Here is a 23,090-nt window from a genome sequence, read left to right on the forward strand (position 1 = left end):
ATACCCATGGTAGAAAGCAAATCTAAACGTTTTGCGCACTTTTCTTTTTCTGATATCCTCAGCTTCCATTGTTTAACACATATTACAATTATTAGTAATGGTAATTTTGTTTTAGACTGACCTTAAAATGCAAGTAAGAATATCTTGAAACTTTCATTTTCAAAGACATAAAAGTTGTTTGTAATCTTTTTCTAATCGTCAAATATTTACCATTTTGAAAATTTTGGTGATTTGACAGTTTTCCCGTTATCGCCCCTGACCACACATTATTATTGTTATTGTAATTTGTGCTTTTGAATCAACCCTTTGTTTACCCTTACCAGACTTGTAGTATACATCCAAGCTTTTTCTTCTCAACGCATTAGCATTGGCTAACCTAATGGTAGGTGACTAAATTAATTAGCAATAGCCACACGACTTATCCCGCTGGCGGCCATACGGGAGATAAGTGCTCTATGCTCGTGCTGTGTGGAGCGAACTGACCCCCTAACATATATATATATATATATATATATTATATATATATATATATATATATATATATATATATATATAATATATATATATATATATATATATATATATATATATATATCGGGTGTATAACCGCCCATGAAATTATATATTGCTATAATACTACGTCATCCTGTGCGTTTCTTGCATTTCGAATGGGCTTTCTCTGTCGTCTGAGCTCTCAAAGGGAAAGTAGTGGAAGCAAGGGGCATTGATAGAAAATTTACAGCCCGAAAATAACAATTGCAGATAATTGCTTTATCAAGAATAGAAAATCAGTCAACATCATGCACGCATTCGAGATGTTTTAAAACATACTTTCAAGGGTTCTGCTGTTCTTTGAATATTTCTTTTTGTATTTTTAGCCCCTCGGTAGTCGGTATAAGGTTTTCTCTATTATAACGACCTACTGGTGTAATCGAGATAAAATTTCGATACCGGAAAACACAGATAAAAACACTTCGTGTAGAGAATTAAAAAACACAGCACGTGTATTTTTAATCCTGTACTGTTTTTTCTGTCGCTGTTTTTCGGGTATTGTAATTGTATCTCTTTTACACTCGCGCTAGTGCGGTTTTTATATACCTTTCTGGCGGTTTTTCACGGTTCCACCGTTGCAATCAATACACTGATATTATGCAGTAGAAAATAAACACTGGCCATTATTTATTGCTTAAAGAGACAAAGTCGCTGTACTTTTTTGTGATATCAAGAATACAAGGAATACTGGCGTAAAGTCACTCAGTGTACAAAATGACGGCGGTACATAACAGCAAACGTGTCAAAAATTACCCCTTTGCTAAATCAGACAGATTATTTCGTTTGTAGCATTTGTTGAAACAAATTGATTTTACCTATTTCGACTTGCTTTCCTGTGACAAATAAACATTGCCATAAATGTAAGGGAAAACTGCCATCCTCATTTATACGAAAGGCACCTCATTCTAAGATTTCCTTTAAGTACAAAAGATTGTATGAAGTAAAAACTCTATGAAACAGTGTATGTTCAGCCGTGCATGGTGGGAGTTGTACACTTTGAATTTTCGAACTAAATTTTTAGTACAGACCGTAAAATATTTCACTGAATAGTTGATCTACCTGACTGCAAACAGAGTTGAAGTTGTGGTCTGTTGACCCAGTATTTCATCATGTGTCAAGAAGTCAAACAACACAAACTACTTTTCATATCAAACAAAATTCACAAAAAAACCTAAAAATGAGCGACTTTGTCCCTTAAAGTCTGTAAGCGTCGATAGGTGTACATGTAGTTAGCCCGGATTCCCATGACTCGACCGTGTCTTTGGCTACATCTGCGCTTTCATCGCTGACTGTGCGAGAAGTGACATTTATAATATTATGCATCCATTTGATCCATTGTCAGCTTTTACAAGTTGTCGATCGTGTCCGATGGTCAGAAAAGTGAGAAGCGTGTCTCAGTCACCGACAAGACCTCAATTCACCGTAATACGTTCGAAACATGAGAGCTTCATTTACAATTGTCATCAATGTACCAAACCTGTCCGCAAAGCAAAATAAAGGTGAACAAAGTGTCCGTTATGAGAGGACTTCATCAGGTTGAAGATTACATTTATGTGTGGCTCAAATGGCCACTTTCCATCTGAGCCACACATAAATGTCATCTTCAACCTCATGAAGTCCTACTTTTAGGACGAAAGGTTGTGTCAAAATTACCAACAGAATAAACAGAAAATATACAACCAGATCAGTAGACGTGTGCAAATTTATTCATCCGCTATTACCAAACCAAGCTACGAACAACACTGGGAGCTATCTGTACATCGCAAGTTTACTTATATATATATATAATATATATATATATATATATATATATATATATATATATATATATATATATGTGTGTGTGTGTGTGTGTGTGTGTGTGTGTGTGTGTGTGTGTGTGTGTGTGTGTGTGTGTGTGTGTGTGTGTGTGTGGTGTGTGTGTGTGTGTATATGTATAGGATAAAGCCCGAGTACGAGGGCTCTTCTGGTATATAAAGTCCAACCCAACGATAAAATGTCGAGGCCGCAGGCCGAGACATTTTATCGTAGGGTTGGACTTTATATACCAGAAGAGCCCGAGTACGAGGGTTTTATCCGACTTAAAAACTATCTCCCCTAACTGATATATTTTCGTTTTCAATGTGTTTACGTCAACCGTCCCCTTTGTCAATGTAACATGTTTACGATATGAATTAAAACTTTTATATGTGAAATAGCCTAATGGAACATCCTATAAATGCCCTAGGCACATTAGTTTATGTTTGCACCACCGCAGATTTTGTGTTGTAGCTGGTTTCCGCTGTGTTACCAAATTTGAATATTAAGGAAAAAACGTACCAGATGTCTACAGAATATGACATGTTCACTTTTGATTGGACAGTACTTTACTACGGCGCTGTCATTCGTTTCTGGAATTTGGTGACCAAGGCTTTACGAGTAAATAAAACACCCTGAATTGAGCACTCTGATTTGTCAATCAACAGTAGATAGTTTTTTAAAATATATATATATATATATATATATATATATATATATATATATATATATATATATATATATATATATATATATATATATCTTTGTCTGTGTGTGTGTATGTATAAGCAATATAATATTTACTGAACGATTACGTATCCTTCTCTTAACAGCTTAAGAGTATAGCTTGTATCCCAGAAATATTTTGATAAAGACACATCTTCAGTATAAGCAAATTTTGAAATGACTTTGTACTTGTTGATATAAAGAGATTATTAATTGGATATTCTTTGGTTAGTCACTCTCACTTGATATGCTGCAAAAGTTGCAACGTACTATGATTATAATATTCACATCTTCTTGCTTCTTTTGCTCTAGAAAATATCCATAAATTATGTGTTTCCACGTTCACTTCAAACTGATTCTATGAATTCCGTTTAATATCCATGCAACACTACTCTAGAAGCCTCGAACAAAATTACACTCAAAGAGAAAGTGTTGGTTAAGCTATATACAATTACAAAGCTCACAAAACGCCGAGTCTCCTTCCTTCCGCTTCCATACACTGCAACTGTTGGGTATTTTGTCGTGCAAAAGGAATATGTATTGAGCATTTTTTGTAACTTGCAAGTTTTTAACTTTTAATTCCCAAAAGATTATGTTCCAGTTACAAACCGATCCCATCATATTTTACCAAATAAACTTTACTCATGAAAGATACGTGCGTTTTGCTATATAATAGAAATTTTTACATGAAAATTCACAAAAATCTGAACATGCTTTATTTGTCTATTGACAACTATTATTTAAGAATTTTATACACTATTTCCATTGAAAAAGAATTGGTTCTTCGCTTGTTAGGTAAGTGAACTTGTACAATCAGTTTTTTCTTGTCTGAAAGTTGATCATAAACACAACTTGGTTGCATAAAATTACCACCTTTAAAAGACCTGTTACTAGTGCATAGATAAAATCAGCATCAATCCATTCTCTGAGAACAAAATCTGATTATTGCTTGTAACAAAAATATTCCCCATTATTTTTGCTCTGTTATTATGTTTGGTTTTACTTGTATATTTTTGTCATCCATTATAATCACATGCCATATCTCTTCTTTGTAAAAGGTTGGCAGCTGTTTTGGGTTGAACTTGAACTCGATTGTCTACAACTGGTTTTCACATTTTGTTTCCGCTATTTGTGAGTCTTCTGACCAATCTGCATATCAGGGCCTTTATTGTTGATTCAACATTTGATGCCCCCGTTTTCGAGTTTGTCTATAACGATCGCTTTCTTGATTTTGCCCCTTTTTCCCCATCCCGCAGGAAACCTTGACGTAAACTTTCCAAACTTGATACTTTCGTGTCTCAATCATGAAATGCATATGTGATTTAGACACAGCCATACTTTTCAAAATTGCTACTTTAATAAATACTGTAAGGTATCTATCTTCATTCAGCATACTCTCTACACTTCATCAATTCAGCTTTAACAATTCATTCTTGTCACAACCAAAGTAACCCCCGGGTTAGGCTAATAGGTTCTTCAGCCAGGGAATAAAACCAACATTTATTTTCTCAAGTATCTTCTAAATCCGTTATGTTATTTTAAAAGCTGTCTTTTGTCAAGTTGCTTCTGTAACCACCCATTGTATGATTTATAACCCCTCTTATCAACCGTTCATAGCTTTCATCATACGGCAAGCTTGTACTTAACTTCAAGTAGACTGGTCCTTTGCAACATGGGACAGATATACCTTTAGGGATATTGCGTTTTGGTCTGTTCTTATGGCTGGTCGAATGTCAGCAGTATCTGTACACATACATACATACATACATACATACATACATACATACATACATACATACATACGTCATTCACACATGCATGCATGCATACATATATATATATATATATATATATATTATAATATATATATATATATATATATATATATATATATATATATATATATATATATATATATATATATATATATTCACAACGAATGAAAAGCCCCATTCAAGAGTCAGGACCGCCCACATTGGACCGACTGATCCATTAGCTCAGTAGAGCATCCGTAATGTCTACGGGGGGTCTGGGTTCGAGTCCCGCATGGGTCACTTTTCATTCACCACTATATTTTATATATATATATATATATATATATATATTATATATATATATATATATATATATATATATATATATACGTGTGTGAGTGTGTGTAAACTAGATCATCATCAAGTCTTTCTTTACGAATCTTACATTGACGCAACTGAAAGATGTGAGGGCGCATGGCATGGTATCAACCTCACTCCATGAGTCACTGTCTGCATCGTACTCCTCTACTGTTTTGATGCCGACACCGCACATCATTCCACCGAAAACGTATATTTTGTTGTTTGATGCAACGGCACTGTAGAACCGTCGGCTTTGTTTTCTGGGAGCTGTGAAGTCGCCGCTACCGCTCTCCGGGTTATAGCACATGACGTCTGTGCTTTTGCCATTGAGAATGTAGATCAGGCCCTTAAGTGACACGATCGGGGTTGACAAAGAACTAGGCCAGTTTTGGAGAGTGTAAACCAAAGTCCAGCCACCTGAGTCCGCGGAGAAACATTTCATTTGCAACATTAGCGTGTCTGCGAGACTTCCAATCACGTACAGTTTGGTGCCAATGTTGACAGCATTGGGAAATTCCACCGCATGGACCATTGGCTCAACAACTTGCCAGTGATCACGCATAGGATCATAGCGCATTACCTGAGCATCAACGGCTGCACATAGGCTAGCTCTACCCCGATACGATAGATATACCCGTGGCAAGCTTGGAGACAGTAATCTCTACGCTGGTCACCGACACCCTTGATCTCCGTCCAAGACTCGTCCGTGGCTAAGTATTTCCAAGCGACTGGACAATCAGATAACATCACGATGATGTTGTTGTGAACTACTGCAGCCGAAAGTTCGCCTCCGTTTATCGATGGTATATCTGGCAATTCACACCATTGTCTCCGAGCGCCGTTGTAGCTGATGACTTGGCGGCCAGTGCACCTGCGACGGCGTACCGTCCTCGAATTCCACGCAAGGCTATCGGGACATGAATATCCGCCGACGATAACCACCACTTCATCGATGAGAGGAGGGTTCTCCTTATCACCTGCGTCTCCTGCAGTCTCTTGAATCAGTGCACTGAGTTCATCATTAGGGATTTGAGAGGTTGCGAGTTCAATGGATATTCCGGCAATGCTCAGCGCTCTTGGAAGGGAGCGGCTTCCATCAAAGCGCCACCATTTCAGAATTGCCTCAAAGAGGGGTACATGGGGATCTATGTACAGGCGAGCTTCTCGTAGATACTGGTGTAGTTCGTCTTCGCTCAAATTCACAAAATCGTCGCTTTTCATAACTTCGGGCAAGTTGTGGACTGCGTAGACCCAAGCTGTCTTCCGCAGAACAGAGCAACTTGTAGAATACGCAGACGACAACTTGAGCACACGAATGCAATTATCGAAGTATAAGTTTTCTTTTAGATGCTCGACACACCTGTGCTCAAGATCATCCAACAAGAACAAGCTTGCAGCGCTGAGGATCGTTTCGACATTGTCATTGGTGATTTGTGTCGTTCCGGTGTAGACATACTCAAGCACAGACTCCAGGGACGATGGGCTGACACCATGGATAGTGACGCCGTGTCCTCGCGATTCTCGACGAACTCCCCAGAGAACATGGTGCGGAAGTAGGGACTGGCAGATGCTAGAACAACTCTGTGACAAGGGAAGGCTACGCGATCAGCGTATAGGCAGACATCTGTAAAAGTTGACGTTTGACGTAACCTGTTCATTTCTCTCATGAGTTTCAGCAAAGAGTCGTGACTCTTGCTCGTTTTATCTTCTGTTCCAGATGACATGGTGCAATCGTTCATGGTGCTCCACTGGGTTCTTTTACACATACATCTGGAATTTAGAGAGTGATAGAAAAGGCTACTTCATTACTTGTTAATTGACCATGTCGAATGGTTTATTGACAGTGTACTTTGATATGTAGAAAAAAATCACTGCAAATATAATATGAAACAAGTACTTATGAAGATAAACTCTGCCCGCAATGTGAAAAAATCAAACTTCGATTAGAGTATTGCCGTGAGAAATACTAATAATTAAACAAAGAATTACATAATTATCATAATCCGAACAATGTTAGGTTTGATTGTGACTAAAATTTCAGTACAAAAAAACACAAAAATGCAAAGTTCATTACAATTTGAACACGCCTATCTAAGGTCACACAAAGGAACCTGCATATCAAGTTTCAAAACAAAATTTGGATCTGTGGTTACAGAGTTATAACAATTTGCAGGAATTCACCTATTTTAGCTAATTTGCATAGGTTTGGTACTTAAAAAGTTCATCTGAAAACAATTCAAAAACATTCTTTGAAAAGTGAATATGCGATTTTTTTATAATAACGGTATCAATACAAAACTAGACAACAAATTCGGGAGCAATCTAACAATTACGCTTGACAGAAAACAACGTTAGCCCCAAAAGGACTACATATGCAAATCATACTAACACACCAAAGTAGGGCCTACAGTCATCCTGAGTGCCTAACACATAAAAGGGTCCGTGTAAACCAAGGTCTGCAAAACCCGTATCAGGGCCGTAAATGTTTTGTCATATACCTTATAGAATGATAAATATGTACTTTACTTAAAAAAGACTTCAACTTTTAAAACTTTAACTTTTAAAAAATAAACAGGCGTAACTTTAACTTTCAGCAAAATATTTTTTCTCAAAAGTATAAAATGTTCAAGAGTACCAACTCAAAACTCGTTTTAGATTTTTTCTGGGTACGAACTGTGTTACTTAAAGGGACATAAGCTGTAACTTATGGCAAGTTTTTCAATATTCTGCTTCTGTATATCAACTACTGTGTCTGACCCTAATCCGTTTGTCATGTTGAAATTTCGAGTATTCTTTTTGTCAACACAGCTTGTATGTGTGTAGTGATCATTGTATATTGTTTACAAATGAATTCTAGTCCGGACTTGAATACAATTTTCAACAATAACAATGGAGATTATACTCATATAGGTTGTGTTGATATGCTAAATACTTGGCATTAAATTACAGTTTAGGGATTCAATGCAGAAAGTGTAGGGAAACCACAAAACAAAAGTTCTGAAAAAATAGCCAAAAGATAGAGCTTATGGAGCTTTAAACGGATGATATAACGTTTATGTTCCTAGAGCAGAAAATATTAATTCTTTAAAGAAAACTTTTATATTCAAAGAATAGAATTAATTTCTCTATGGCAAAAGATTTTCTCAGAGCAGCACATTGAAATACATTCAATAAAACTGTTTTTTTAAATGGGGCGAAATTATTATCTGAAGACAACAAATTAACTCCTTTAAGAGACATTTTCTAAATTAAGCATGATTTAAGAATTTGGTAAAACAGAACTGAGAAAGAACGAAAAGTCACACTCACTGTTCTTGAATGTGCAATTTAGTTACACGAAGAAATGTTTCATGTGAGGGCGCAATTACCTATTATGCATAGCAAACTCTTTCTTGTGCGACAGAGAAACATTTTTGCGGAAGAGTAAACGTTTTTCCGGCAAGAGCAAGGATTTATTTTAACGGCGGCGATAGTTAAAGTATCCCATCATGCAACGCTCAAGTTTATCTCCGAAACCGGCGAGCATTGAGGTCCGTGTCTCTCAGACAACCATGCCTGACTTTATCGGTGTTACGGACATGCACACGGTCAAAACGTCATTGATTAAATTGGCACTCGGACGAGGTGACTATAAACCAGGCTATACAGGAAATGAAGACAACTTCACACATCGGATCTACCGTTGTTTGTACTACGATACAGCGAATGAGTGACCAGGGGCATGTACATTCACGATTTCAAAAATTGTATTGATATATTATCATTCTGCAACATTCGATAAAGGAGTAGGTAGTATGAGAATGTGAAATTTTTCCTTTAAAATGTAAACTAAAGGAGCGATGCCGTACTGTACCGCACCGCCAAGTATACACTGCGCTAGCTCCACTGGAGGCACAGGCGCTTGGCACATTGCTGGGATAATAATCGTATTTAATATGTAGAATGTCTATATACGACTTGATTATTCAATAAAAGAATCACCGTACGCGATATTAGTGTAGGCCTATAGGCCTACATATTGACTGGCATTGTACCTATGGCTGCCTGGCTCGGGCCCAGCGAACGCACTGCATAATCATCAATGTGTAGAATGTCTACATGACTTAATTATTTAATAAAGAATAACGGTACGTGATATTACTGTACATGTCGGCTCATGTCCTCAGAGAGGATAGAGTCCTCTTCATTAGGTCTGTGATAAAAATACTTTTGAATGAATTCGCTTGATACATGTCTGAGTTATGGTTCAGGACATGAAAAAATAGTAACAAAATGGTCGCACAGTGGCCATATTGGATCGCATCACAAAACAAATTGATGTGCATAGCTATGACATTGGTCGATGTCCTTGTACCAACTTTGAATAAAATCGGTTGAAACATGCGGATATGCCTGAGAAATGGCTCTGTACATGAAAAAATCGTAATAAAATGGCCGCCTGGCGGCCATATTGGATCGTATCACAAAACAAATTGACGTGCATATGTATGACATAGGTCAATGTCCTTGTATCAACTTTGAATAAAATTGGTTGAGATATGCCTGAGTTATTTATTGCTCTGTACATGAAAAAATCGTAATAAAATGGCCGCACAGCGGCCATTTTGGATCGTATCACAAAACAAATTGACGTGCACAGCTATGACATTTGTCAATAACCTTGTACCAACTTTGAATAAAATCAGTTGAAACGTGCCTGAGTAATGGCTCTGTACATGAAAAAATCGTAATAAAATGGCCGCCTGGCGGCCATATTGGATCGTATCACAAAACAAATTGACCTGCATGTCTATGACATTGGTCAATGTCCTTGTACCATTTTTGAATAAATTGGTTAAACATGCCTGAGTAATGGCTCTATACATGAAAAAATCGTAATAAAATGGCCGCCTGGCGGCCATATTGGATCGTATCACAAAACAAATTGACGTGCATCTGTATGACATATGAAGTAATCCTTGTACCAAGTTTGAATGAAATCGCTCCAGGCATCTCTGAGATATCTGCGTGAACGGACGGACGCACGCACACACGCACGCACGGACATGACCAAACCTATAAGTCCTATAAGTTTGTGACTTATTCCTTATTCGAAATCTTCAATCTGAAAACACGAATTCAGATTTCGAATAAGGAATAAGTAACAAATTTCAGATTTTGAATAAGGAATAAGTAAAAAACTTCAGATTTCGAATAGGGAATAAGTAAAAACTTCAGATTTCGAATAAGGAATAAGTCACAAACTTCAGATTTCGAATAAGGAATAAGTCACACACTTCAGATTTCGAATATTAAAGGAATAAGTAAAAAACTTCAGATTTCGATAGCTTTGAATAAGGAATAAGTAATAAGGAATAACTAACAAACTTCACATTTTGAACATGGAATAAGGAAAAAGGAATAAGTAACAAACTTCAAGTTCGAATAAGGAAAAAGGAATAAGTAACAAACTTCACTTTCGAATAAGGAAAAAGGAATAAGTAACAAACTTCACGGACCCGACACCACGGTCCTTCTCCAGAAGGACCGACCGTGTGCTGGTTACACTTGTCCATCAATGCCTCTTAACTTCCCTTAGGCTTATAAAACTGCATTTACTATAATGACAGGAAAACAAAATTAATGAAATATCACAGAAGCAGCACAGGTGTCGCTTCAAATGTTTATTTCGGTGGTTAAACTGTTGGCGTATAACCACTCCCGTGATGTGATTCTACAGGTCATGCCATGTACTACATAACACGCTGCGCCGATGGGGCTACGCTACGGGTCCGGAGCTATTATCGATGTGCAGGCTAGGTCTGTTTTCTGTACCTGTGATGATGTATATAGAGAAAGTCTGATCTATTTTGAAAATTGGGTCTTGAATCGATTCGTGATGTTAAGTTATCACAGCGATGTTGAAGCTTTACAACAATTTCTTTTGATAAACATGCAGCAAGGCACCGCAGCGAACCTGCTGATCTTGGGCTAAAAGAAAGTGGGAAACCGCTTTAAACAAGCAAAAGAAAAATAAATCTGCCCTCTTCTAATCTTACTGTTGAGTAGAGGACACGCCCAGCAATTTTCTAAACTGCTTTAAGAAAGAAAGCTGTGCATGGGCTACAACTGGAAGCACATACTTTGTAAACAGATGCAACGGGTCACATACACGCGACTAGGTTAGGGTCTAGCAAGGGAGAGAGACTTTGTAACAAATTTTTGATCGACAGTCACTCAGTGTGCATGATACCGGAAACTTTCTATGCACGAAGTCCGTGTTGTATGCTGTGTCTGAGTCTATTGTTTATTATGGCGGTCGGCCGGGGCAATCGAAATCGGCCGCTGTTTTGATGTCATTTCAAACGTCTCCTATCTGATCTACCGTCTGGTTATAAATGTTCACAAACTTCGTTTGTTTCTTAAAATTGAATATGTTATCCTGATAAAGTGGTAAACTGTACAATCACAATTTCTTTAACAAGTTACAATGTCAGACGTGATTTTTTTTTCACGCAAAGTAGTAAGCAATAAGCAAACGCCTAGCTGTCCAGTTTTTACTTTTGTTCTGCGTTGAGTTCAAAGTTCATTGACTTAGGCACCAAATGTAAGGTGACACTGAAACACAAAGGAAATTATGCCATCACTTGTTTTGAATGAGAGCTTGCATAGTTAAAAAGCAATTACTAATATGACATTTCACACTTTCCTTGATAAAGCTAGGATGTTATCTCCAGGTTCAGTGATTTTTTCTGAAATATCAGCACAGAGAGACACCTCATTTGATAATTTGAAACAAACCTTTTCAGGTAATTTCTCTGCACCACTGCCACCAACACTTTATGAAATGATAATTCACTCAGATATTACTGACATCAATGACTTGCCAAAATACAGTAATGAGACCATTTCAGCGATTGAAACAAGCACCATTGGACAAAATGAAAATGAACTATGGATTGAACACAGGAAAGGGCGCATAACTGCTTCTAACTTTCATTCTGTATTTACAAAAGTTAACACAATACAGATGTCTGACGACCCAAAATCAATAGAAACAAAATATTTGGTATGTCGGTTGCTTGGATGTGTTTCTCTAAATCCAAATATTTTATCACTCAAATTTGGGAGACGAATGGAATCTGTAGCTAAAGAAAATTATTTGAAAACTATGAAAGAGAGAGGTCATAAGAATATCCATCTCATTGAGTGTGGCTTATTCATTGATAAAACCAGTATCTTTCTAGGAGCAAGCCCTGATGCAGTAGTGAAATGTGATTGCTGTGGAATTGGTCTATTAGAATGCAAATGTCCAATATCAGTTTCAGATTTAGTGCCAAGTCATACAAATTTAGCTTACCTGACATCTGCTAATGGAATAACAAAACTAAAACACACTGCCTCATATTATAGCCAGGTACAAGGTCAAATGGCAATTGCTGAGAAAAAGTGGTGTGATTTTTTTGTTTTTTCTATGTATGGATTCCACTTAGAGAGAATAGAATTTGATTTTGAATACTGGAAAGGATTGAAAAGAAATCTTGCATATTTCTACAGTAACTATTTATTGAATGGAATAAAGAACCATTCATGCAAATGGCCATCTCCAACAGACTGAGTGGTTAATGATTCGTCTTAGGGGGTCAATGAACTGAAACATTCATATCATCTTCAGAGGGACAACTTGACTTCTTAATATTAATGAGACAATGATGAGATATCCTTATACAAATAATCTATATTAAAAAAAGAACACTTTGACACTTGTTTATAAATTTGTCGTTTTTATCCATTACAGTTTGTTGTATACTAATAAATGTAACATGTTAAATGCCATAGGCTGTAACTTTTCATATTTTTTCATCACTGTTTTTTGTCACACTTGCTTTAATTACTCCCCAAAGTATATATGGGTACACAGCAATCAGCTTAAACTCAGTCATAAGTGTAAGCAGCATTGTTATTTTACAAATTAAATAGTTGGTGTTTCAACATGCTTTTGGGAGTTAAACAAGACACTGCTATTGATGTATTACACAAAAATACTGAAAAAGTCAGCCCTTCAAATGACCAGTTTTCTTGTTCTCAACACATACATTTCTTGATATAGGCCTACAGAAAAAAAATCCAAAAAGACTGTCAGTCACATCTTCATACTGTCACTGTAATTCAGTAGCCAGAATAGACATCCATTGCAAAGTAAACCTGACACAAGTCATGTTAGCATGAAATATTCAATAATATTAGTTTCTTGTTTGCTTCTTACAGTGTTCTATATTGCAAAATATTAAGCTTTCCAATGTCGCCTCTATGGTACGCTGAGAAATAGACATGTAGGGAGATGAAGCCCGCCCTCACGCTCAGACAGTATGATTCTTTTGTTTAATAATATTGGCTATGCCGCCATTTCTGTTTACAGTTGTAACACTGCACTATACACTGTACGGACGCTGTTCCAGTGAAATCAGCCGATTTCTTGTCTGTTTGCCGAATAACTGTTCAAAGTTTTCAGTAGTCTTGCAAAGAAGTAAGAACTCCTTTATTAATACTGTTATTAAGCCGCTTATATATTTTCAGTCAGTAATTTGACGTTTTGATGCACACTTGCCAAAACCATGTGACGGACAGTTCAGTGAGTTACCGCCATATATACATGTGTTATGCAATCCAGCATACAACTTCAACGCAGAAAACGGACAATCGCCTGTGAATGCTGAAACTGCTAAATCAGTGAATTTGTACTTTATATTTGAGAGATTTACCGGGCACTAAACGCGGATCAGTTTATGCTGCGTTCACAAATAACGATTGGGGGGGGGGGGGGGGGGGCTGGCGGAATCTCGATTGAATTTTTTTTCAGATCCCCCCCTAAGTACCCTAAAAAAATGTCAAATGCCTCCCTCTATGGGGAGAACCATTTGATTTGGGGGGGGTATGTATGGAGGAAATGGGTATGGGAGCAAATTTTTTTTTTTCATGTCACAGTGACAGCAATTTTTTTTTCTACTGTCAGAGCTGCATCAATTTTTTTTTTCAAATTGAGTAGCAGTGCAATTTTTTTTTTATTTTGTCATCAAGTTTGTAATGCGTTGTATATAAGGGAGCCTTCATTATTTACGGCCTGAAACTCAGGAATTTCGAGTGCCACCCCCCCCCCCAACCATGATGAATTTGAGTAACTCCCCTCTCTAATTCTGAAATTTGACTGACTTCCCCCCAGCTTAGAAAAGTTAAATACAATACATGTAATTGTAAAATTTTACAAAATACAGCAACAGTAAAGACCATGAAATCCTGATGTACTCTGCTAGACTATCATCAGTTATCTCATGATGGTTAAAAAAGGTGAACCCATCAAAATGAAATTGAAAGTCACAATAAAATAAAGATATAGCTCACGCAGTATCTAACCTTTTAGTATATTGTTTAATTTGGATGGGTATTATGACAGGGTTTTCACTAGGATATCTGACCAGGCAGAATTTGAAAGTACAGAGGGAGAACACGCGAGAGGCTTAGGGGGAAAGTGTCACAGGGGCTTTCCCCTATCTTGCATGGAAATTTTTAAGATATTGATGTGTGCAATGGTGCAGTCTGGTGCAATCTGAGAGGTGTTTTTTAATTTTTTTACTAAGTGAAACTGTTAGAATACCCCAAGGGGGAGAGCACGAGAGGGGGTTTCCCCCTCTCGTATTGGAAATTTTGAGAAATTGATGTGTTTAATGGTGCAATCTGAGAGGAGTTCCAGGTTATTTGCACTTGGTAAAACTGTTTGAAAATAACATTGAACGCTGCAATATTTTTTTACATTTTTTGCATGATCAGTATTTATGTCACAATATTCAACAACCAAACAATGACAATACAATTTGTGAAAAACAGTTCTGTTTGCCAGAGACTGAAGACAAATGAATATACAGGAACGGAAAATCTGTGACCTTCTTGTGTCATTTCTCCAGCTGCCAGCTTCTAATGAAAAGCATGAATATGGTATGTTTAACTGTCAAAATGGTCATTGAACTGAGGTAAATTAAAACATGTTTCTGTGATAATAATGGATAAATTCACAACAGTTCAGTTAGTCCTAGATCCTGTGAAAATTTTGAGAATTGATGTGCGTGTGTGTGTGTTTTTAGAGGTTTTGTCTGCAGGTACGACAACATATTCATCATGCACGACACCTAGGCATTCGCGTACTGCAGGGTCACCTAAAGGCTAATTTCGTGTTGATGACTGTATTTGAAGCACGAAGACGTACAGTGCGGGCTTTTACCTTATCTCGGACAGCACTTAACCAGTCCGAAAGACATTCTACGTGAACTTCTTCAAGAGCTGCCCATTTCCTTGCAAAAGACTCTGCAGCATCCATAATGGTCTTAAAATTTAAGTTCCGGTTTACCGTAGGTGGCTCACGATATTTAGGGCCATGCACGACACATAGGCATGCACGTACTGCAGGGTCACCAAAGGCTAATTTCGTGTTGATGACTGTATTTAAAGCACGAAGACGTACAGTGCGGGCGTTTACCTTATCTCGGACAGCACTTAACCAGTCCGAAAGGCATTCTACGTGAACTTCTTCAGAGCTGCCCATTTCCTTGCAAAAGACTCTGCAGCATCCATAATGGTCTTAAAATTTAAGTTCCAGATTACCGTAGATGGCTCATGATATTTAGGACCAAACTGGAACAGCTGCCTATGTGATTTAGAATGACGCATTGCGAACTGTTTCGTAAATGGAAAACAGCAAGATATTTCAGTGTGAAAGTAGAACTATTCGTTTTATGTTTAAGTTTGTAGATGTAGAAAACATCTGGGGCCTCAATGCTGGATAATCGGATACATTGTCGGCAACGTAGTAATCGGGGGATGACGTCACAACATTTACTGGTATTAACAAAGCTGTCATACAATACACAGTAAATGAATAGAAAAATAGGACTAATACGTGATGACGTCAGAGTTCTACCATTACAAAACAAAAATAAATATTTGTCCAAAAGTTTTGGACGAGACATTTGTATATTAATCTTTCGGGAATATTGTGAAAATAGTACTTCCAATACATCTCGTTTCACAATTACATGTAAGCCTGTCACTTTTTTAAAAATATTCAAGGCACAGTTTACATAGAGTGTTTTCTTGTATTTCAATAGTCCCATGTTTGATTAAGTTAATGTCTTCTTCTTTATCTATGTCACGCTGTTTTCTGTTTGGGATGGGCACAGTGCTTTACATAAACATATCTTTTTCTAGTTTTTACAGTTTTTATTGAATTTCTTATTTTAATATTTATGATTAGTTTTCTTATTTTCTTTATTCTACATTGGATAGAATGTTAAAGCATCACATGTATGAAAACATATTACTTGCTTCAAAAGAAGTGTTCTCATTAAAGTGTGACTTCTAATGAGTTATTTTTATCATTTACATGCTTACACATACAGGCCAAGGTAGAAGTGTAGAAGACATAGGTAGAAGTAGAAGACATAGAAGAAAAGAGTTCTCTGGAGGGTGCGGTTTTTTTCTGAAAGACTTTCAAGGGGACCACAAAAAGACGAAAAAGACCAACATCCTCTAGCACCCCACCCCACTCCATGCCCCCCCCCCCCCCCCCCCCGGTTAAAGATGAACATTTCAACATAAGTAGGCGAAATTCAACATGGGCTAAAAAAAGTAGATTCGATGACCGTATTTTCGAATATTACAGTACTTTGACAATCATGACATCAGGCATTATAGTAAATCTACACCTTCCAGTGTACTCGATCAGGACTGATTAGGCTGCGTTCACAAAAATGGTTGGGGGGCTGGAGGAATTCAGGGGGGGGGGGATTCGAAAATTTTGGGGTAGTAGAGGGGGGCTTGAAAATTTTGCTCTACCTGTAAGGGGGGCTCGAAAATTTTTTGGTTCCCTTTCATGTTTTACATCTTCCAACTCCAAATTTGTGCTGGTAATTCAATGAAACTGAATACCATTTTATGTCATCCAATTGTTGTAATGTTAGTAATCATTTAACAAAATCTAGACCCATTTGTCACATTTCATGACTTTTATCTCGAAAAAAATCTAAACGCGTGTGATTTGTCGTAATAAACCAAACGATCCTAGTAACAGGGCAGAAGCTACAACTGTTGATGTTTGCAATATTTCTATGTAATGTATCAACTACAATTTCTTGCTGTCTCCCTACAGCATAATCAAACACACAACATTAGTTTGTCGACAAAGCCTGTATATATAAATATGTATTAGGTGATAATTTAATCAGTGACAGTCAGTTGTCAGTGATACAAATGCATGGTACACATACATAGGCTGTGATAGCAAGCTGAATACTGGACAGTTCAACATGCTGTAGGGAGTAGAACAAGAACGTAGTTGTATAAACTGAACAAAAATATTGTCAAAATTATCAAAGTTAATACAGCTACCGCCTACGGGCAGTGTCACTATCAGATACTGCCCTGCTACTGCAGTGTCACTGTCACTGCATACCTGAGCAGTGATAGAGATAGCTCTGACTCTGATGTACATGGTAGTTGAAGAAGAGTTTTGTGTCAAATGACGCTCATGACAGTGAAACATACTTGTACACAAGATCAGGCCAGAGAGCAACACATGGAAGACCAGGAGACTTTCTGGCATATGAGAATAATATTAAAGAAAAAAGATGGGGTCACCATGTTCAATTTTCTAAATTTTCATAGTCACATCATAAAATAATACAAAAGTAAAACTTTGAACAGTAAAGACTAAATGAAAAAATATGTGACTGAATGGAATTATTTATTTTTAACCAAATTTGCCATTATTACACCCAACTGCCTACGGGCAGTGTCACTATCAGATACTACCCTGCTACTGCAGTGTCACTGTCACTGCATACCTGAGCAGTGATAGAGATAGCTCTGACTCTGATGTACATGGTAGTTGAAGAAGAGTTTGTGTCAAATGACGCTCATGACAGTGAACATACTTGTACACAAGATTAGGCCAGAGAGCAACACATGGAAGACCAGGAGACTTTCTGGCATATGAGAATAATATTAAAGAAAAAGATAGGGTCACCATGTTCAATTTTCTAAATTTTCATATTCACGTCATAAAATAATACAAAAGTAAAACTTTGAACAGTAAAGACTAAATGAAAAAATATGTGACTAGATGGAATTATTTATTTTTTAACCAAATTTGCCATTATTACACCCAAAATTTCAGAGATTAAAACATTTATTTGATGGAATATTTTAACCTTCCAATATTATCAATTTTGAGTAGCATCTAATTCATATATGTCTTGTACTTTTGAAACAAATTTTTGGTACGTCACTGTACTCAGTTTTTTACAATATGGCAATTAGCCAGAATTCACAATTTGCCTACTCTCTCATGATCGTCATTTTGTGTGCTCTTCGGCAGGAGCAATTGACCTGGCCAGATTTAGATTTAACTCAAGTTGGCTTAGACTGATACTGTTAATCCAAATTTAAAAACTTGCCTTAGAAATATGACTTTACAAAGTACAAATAACAGGTAATGTTGAACATCTGCGAGCGGAATGGAGCAATACGTGTTTATTTTGAATGGTCAAGTGGAAGGAGTTCATGAAAGAATCAACAGTCTAGAAGTAGAGAATAGGCAGTTGAGTGAAAAGGTGGATAAAATGGAATTTAAAATGGACAAAGAGGTTGGTCAATCTAGAGAGATAACTTAATATATGGTGTTGAGCAAAGCAGTAAGGAGTCCTGACACAGTCTGAAGAGAAAGTGAAAGCTTTTATCACAGACACTTTAAAAGTTGAGGAAAATGTGGAATTCGAAAGAGTGCACAGACTGACGGCGTCTCGTGCCAAACCGCAACCAATCATAGCGAAATTCAGCCGATTTAAAGATAAAGCGAAAGTTCTGAAAGTATGGAAGCAGACAAGACGCGCAATAGATACCGGAATAAGAATAGGAGAAGACTTTTCGGATATGGTGAAAGAGAAAAGAAGAAAATTATCGCCAAAGATGAACGAAGCTATAAACGAGGGGGAAAGAGCAACGCTAAGATATGATAAGCTGGTAATTGAAGGAGAAGATTACATCTACGACGACAAAGTGGATGAGGTGAAATTATTCAAGCAAAGATAGGGACATGGCCGAGGCCAACTCAACAATAACACGAACACCATGTTGAATCCTGATGAAAAGAGCGGACACACTACCCAGAGCCCTATGTGTTACGATGTAGAACATAGTGGAATGAAAACTGTGGATGTTGTGTGTTGGAATGTAAATAATATTAAATCCAAATGGTCAAATCCTGACTTCATCATCTATCTCAAACAGTTGCAAATTGTTTGCCTTACCGAGACATGGGCAACTGAATCTGATGTGTTTATACTGGATGGGTACAAGTACATTTCTAGTATCCGTCCTAAGAAACATCATCATGGTAGATTTTCTGGTGGTGTTGCATTATTTTATCGTTGTGATTGTGTTTTGTCCATCTCTAAACTACCAAGTTTATCGTGTGATTTATTGTGGGTAAAATTCAAAACTACAGACGATTTACGTTTTGTGGTTGGCATTGTTTATTTTTCGCCAGCAGGGTCTTCATTATATGCTGATGAATCACTGTTTGAATATTTAGAAAATGATTACGCCAAATATTCCCAACTCTACCCAGACCATCACTTCTTGATCTGTGGTGATTTTAATGCCAGAACTGCAAACGATATCGATTATGTAGCTCTTGAAAATGTGTCTTTTATCCCATGTGATGATGTCTTTTCAGTGGAAGATGATCTGCTAGTGAGAAAATCTGTTGACCATAGTAAAAATCAATATGGTAATTACCTTTTAGAATTATGTAAAACATCTGGCTTGAGGTTGTGAATGGTAGATATTTAGATGACAGTGGCGACTTTACTTGCATAACCAGTAAAGGTGGCAGTGTTGTTGATTACCTTATTTGTAATTCAGTAACAATGAAAGATATCGGATTTTTTCGTCGGGTGTAGAATTGATTCTGACCACCAACCACTGATTTTCAGGTTCAAAGGTAAATCGTCTTCTGTTAAAGTGAGACAACATTCTCTAACTTCTCGTTTTATCAGTGCTTCATCTAGCACAAAAATTGTATGGAATGATATTTATAGTGAGAATTTCAATAGATTTTGGAGTAGTGAAACTGCAAACATTTTGTTTGAAAATTTTTTCACTTGTGTAGGTAACGATGATTTTCATGGTAGTATTGATATTATCATTAAAATGTTGTACACAGCTGCAAATGATATGAAAAAAGTGTTCAATTGGGGTAAAGGGGTGTCACATCCTTCTGGTGACAAGCCTGGTAGAAAAACATGGTATGATCAAGAATGTAAGGATGCTAAAAATCAAGCGACTAGATCGTTAAATAAATTTAGGTGCCAAATATCAATGGAAATATTACAGATTTTGAAAAGGCATAAGGTTGAGTACCAGAGATTGATTTCAGCAAAAAGGAAAGATTTCGAAACAAAAGAAAAGAAAAAATTAATTGATTCAGCTGAACAACATGATTCAAAAACATTCTGGTCATTGCTGAAAACAAGCAGTCCGAGTCCCTTAACAAATATTCCAAGTCAAGATTGGTTTAACCACTTTTGTAAGCTATTTAATATTGAAGATGAAAGTGGCGAGTCGGGTATATTTTACGAGGAAGTGAAGCGGGTTGTTGACGAATTTGACACTTAGGGAGCCTTCAGTAATTACAGGGGGTGGGCCGGGGAATTGGGGAGGGTCACTTTTTAGAAAACAGTTCAAGGGGAGGGTCACTTTTTATAAACCTATCTTGGGGGGAGGGTCACTTTTGACAGAAGCTGATATTATGGCCAAACTTTGATTGTCCGTGTGATATTTCCTGAATAGGAAATCACCAACAAAATACGCACACACTTATAGACTGCCATGCATAGTGAATTGACATTTGGTGAGATTCCAAAATCAAATTTCTTACACAACCATAGACTTGTAACCACTCTAGTCTAATCTAGAACAATAATCTTAATAGTCAAGCATGCATAAATACACAGATTTATCTAATTTTGTACTGAAAAAAAATTAAAATAGTTTCATCATAGACCCCAATGCATAGTGAATCGACATTTTGGTGAAATTCCGAAATCATATTTCTTGCACAACCATGGACTTGTAACCACTCTAGTCTTGTCAAGAACAATAATGTGAATAATCAAGCATACATAAATGCACAGATTTATCTAATTTTGTACTGAAAAAAAATTATTCATAGTTTCATCATAGATCCCAATGCATAGTTAATCGACATTTTGGTGAAATTCCAAAATCAAATTTCTTGCACAACCATGGACTTGTAACCACTCTAGTCTTATCAAGAACAATAATGTGAACAAGTCATCGTTGATGACACAGTCCCCGCTTGCTAATGGGTACTTTGATTACAGGTCCTGTGATAAAAATACTTTGATACAGATGGCACTCAATGGCCAAGAATGAGTTCCATGTGATGAAAACATAAAACCAATGTAGGCCACTATCCTAAAGGTCATTAAATGAGTCAACTGGGAATTAGTTGACAGGATGTTGCAAAACATTTTTTCATACTATCCTAACACTAATAGATTATCACCGGTACCATATTTCATAAAGTTTAATGCAGTATTTACAACACTATGAGATCAACATCTGGATCAAGTTTCATCAAATTTGACGTTGTATTTGTGGATATATCACTCTAATTAGGAAAGTTCATTACATATGCAATTACAAATTAATTAAAATGACACTGATAAATGTCTTTTTCACTGTTAAAGCAATGTGAGCTTAACATGTGTACAAAGTTTCATGAAATTTGATGCAGTATTTCTTGACATATCAGCCTAATTATGAAAGTTCAATAATTGACATGATACTGCTACATGACATGAAACAAATTGACGAGCATATGTATGAAATAGGTCAATGTCCTTGTACCAACTTTGAATGATACTGGTGGAAATATGTCTGAGTTATGGCTCAGTATATGAGAAAATCGTAACAAGATCGCCGCCACGCAGCGATATTTGATCTTACTGTTTAAAAAATCAACATGTATATGTATGACATAAGTCAATGTCCAGTTACAAACTTTGAATAAAATCAGTTGAGACTTGCCAGAGTCATGGCTCTCGACATGAAAAAAAACCATAACAAAATTGCCACCATGTGGCCATATCGGACCATATCGAGAAACAAATCAAAGTACATATTTATATTGAAGTACATATGTATACTCTACGGTATAAGTCAATGTCCTTGTACCAACTTTAAATAAATTTGCTTGATACATGTCTGAGTTATGGTTCAAGACATGGAAAATCGTAAAAAAATGGCCACAAGGCAGCCATATTGGATCGTATCACAAAACAAATCAATGTGCATATGTATGACATAGGTCAATGTCCTTGTACCAACTTTGAATAAATCGGTTGAGATATGCCTGAATTATGGCTCTGTACATCAAAAATTGAAACAAAATGGCCGCCTGGCAGCCATATTGGATCGTATCACAACAAAACAAATTGACATGCATATATATGACATAGGTCAATGTCCTTGTACCAACTTTGAATAAAATCGGTTGAGATATGCCTGAGTTATGGCTCTGTACATGAAAAAATTGAAACAAAATGGCCGCCTGGCAGCCATATTGGATCGCATCACAAAACAAATTGACTTGCATATATATGACATAGGTTAATGTCCTTGTACCAACTTTGAATATAATCGGTTGAGATATGCCTGACTTATGGCTCTGTACATGGAAAATCGAAACAAAATGGCCGCCTGGCGGCCATATTGGATCGTATCACAAAACAAATCGACATGCATATATATGACATAGGTCAATGTCCTTGTACAAACTTTGAATAAAAT

The 23,090-nt window shown here is 36.8% G+C and overlaps 1 protein-coding gene across 1 annotated transcript; it reads right to left on the reverse strand.

Moving 5' to 3' along the window:
- Positions 1–5,765: 5,765 nt before the first annotated feature.
- Positions 5,766–15,537, reverse strand: LOC139138020 (kelch-like protein 30). Its single transcript, XM_070706240.1, has 2 exons — positions 15,442–15,537; positions 5,766–6,770 (listed from the first exon to the last, which is right to left on the reverse strand). The coding sequence occupies exons 1-2, from the start codon at positions 15,535–15,537 to the stop codon at positions 5,766–5,768; spliced, it is 1,101 nt and encodes a 366-aa protein (XP_070562341.1).
- Positions 15,538–23,090: the final 7,553 nt, after the last annotated feature.

This window comes from Ptychodera flava, chromosome 8, assembly GCF_041260155.1.
Source record: "Ptychodera flava strain L36383 chromosome 8, AS_Pfla_20210202, whole genome shotgun sequence".
Taxonomy (NCBI): Eukaryota; Metazoa; Hemichordata; class Enteropneusta; family Ptychoderidae; genus Ptychodera; species Ptychodera flava.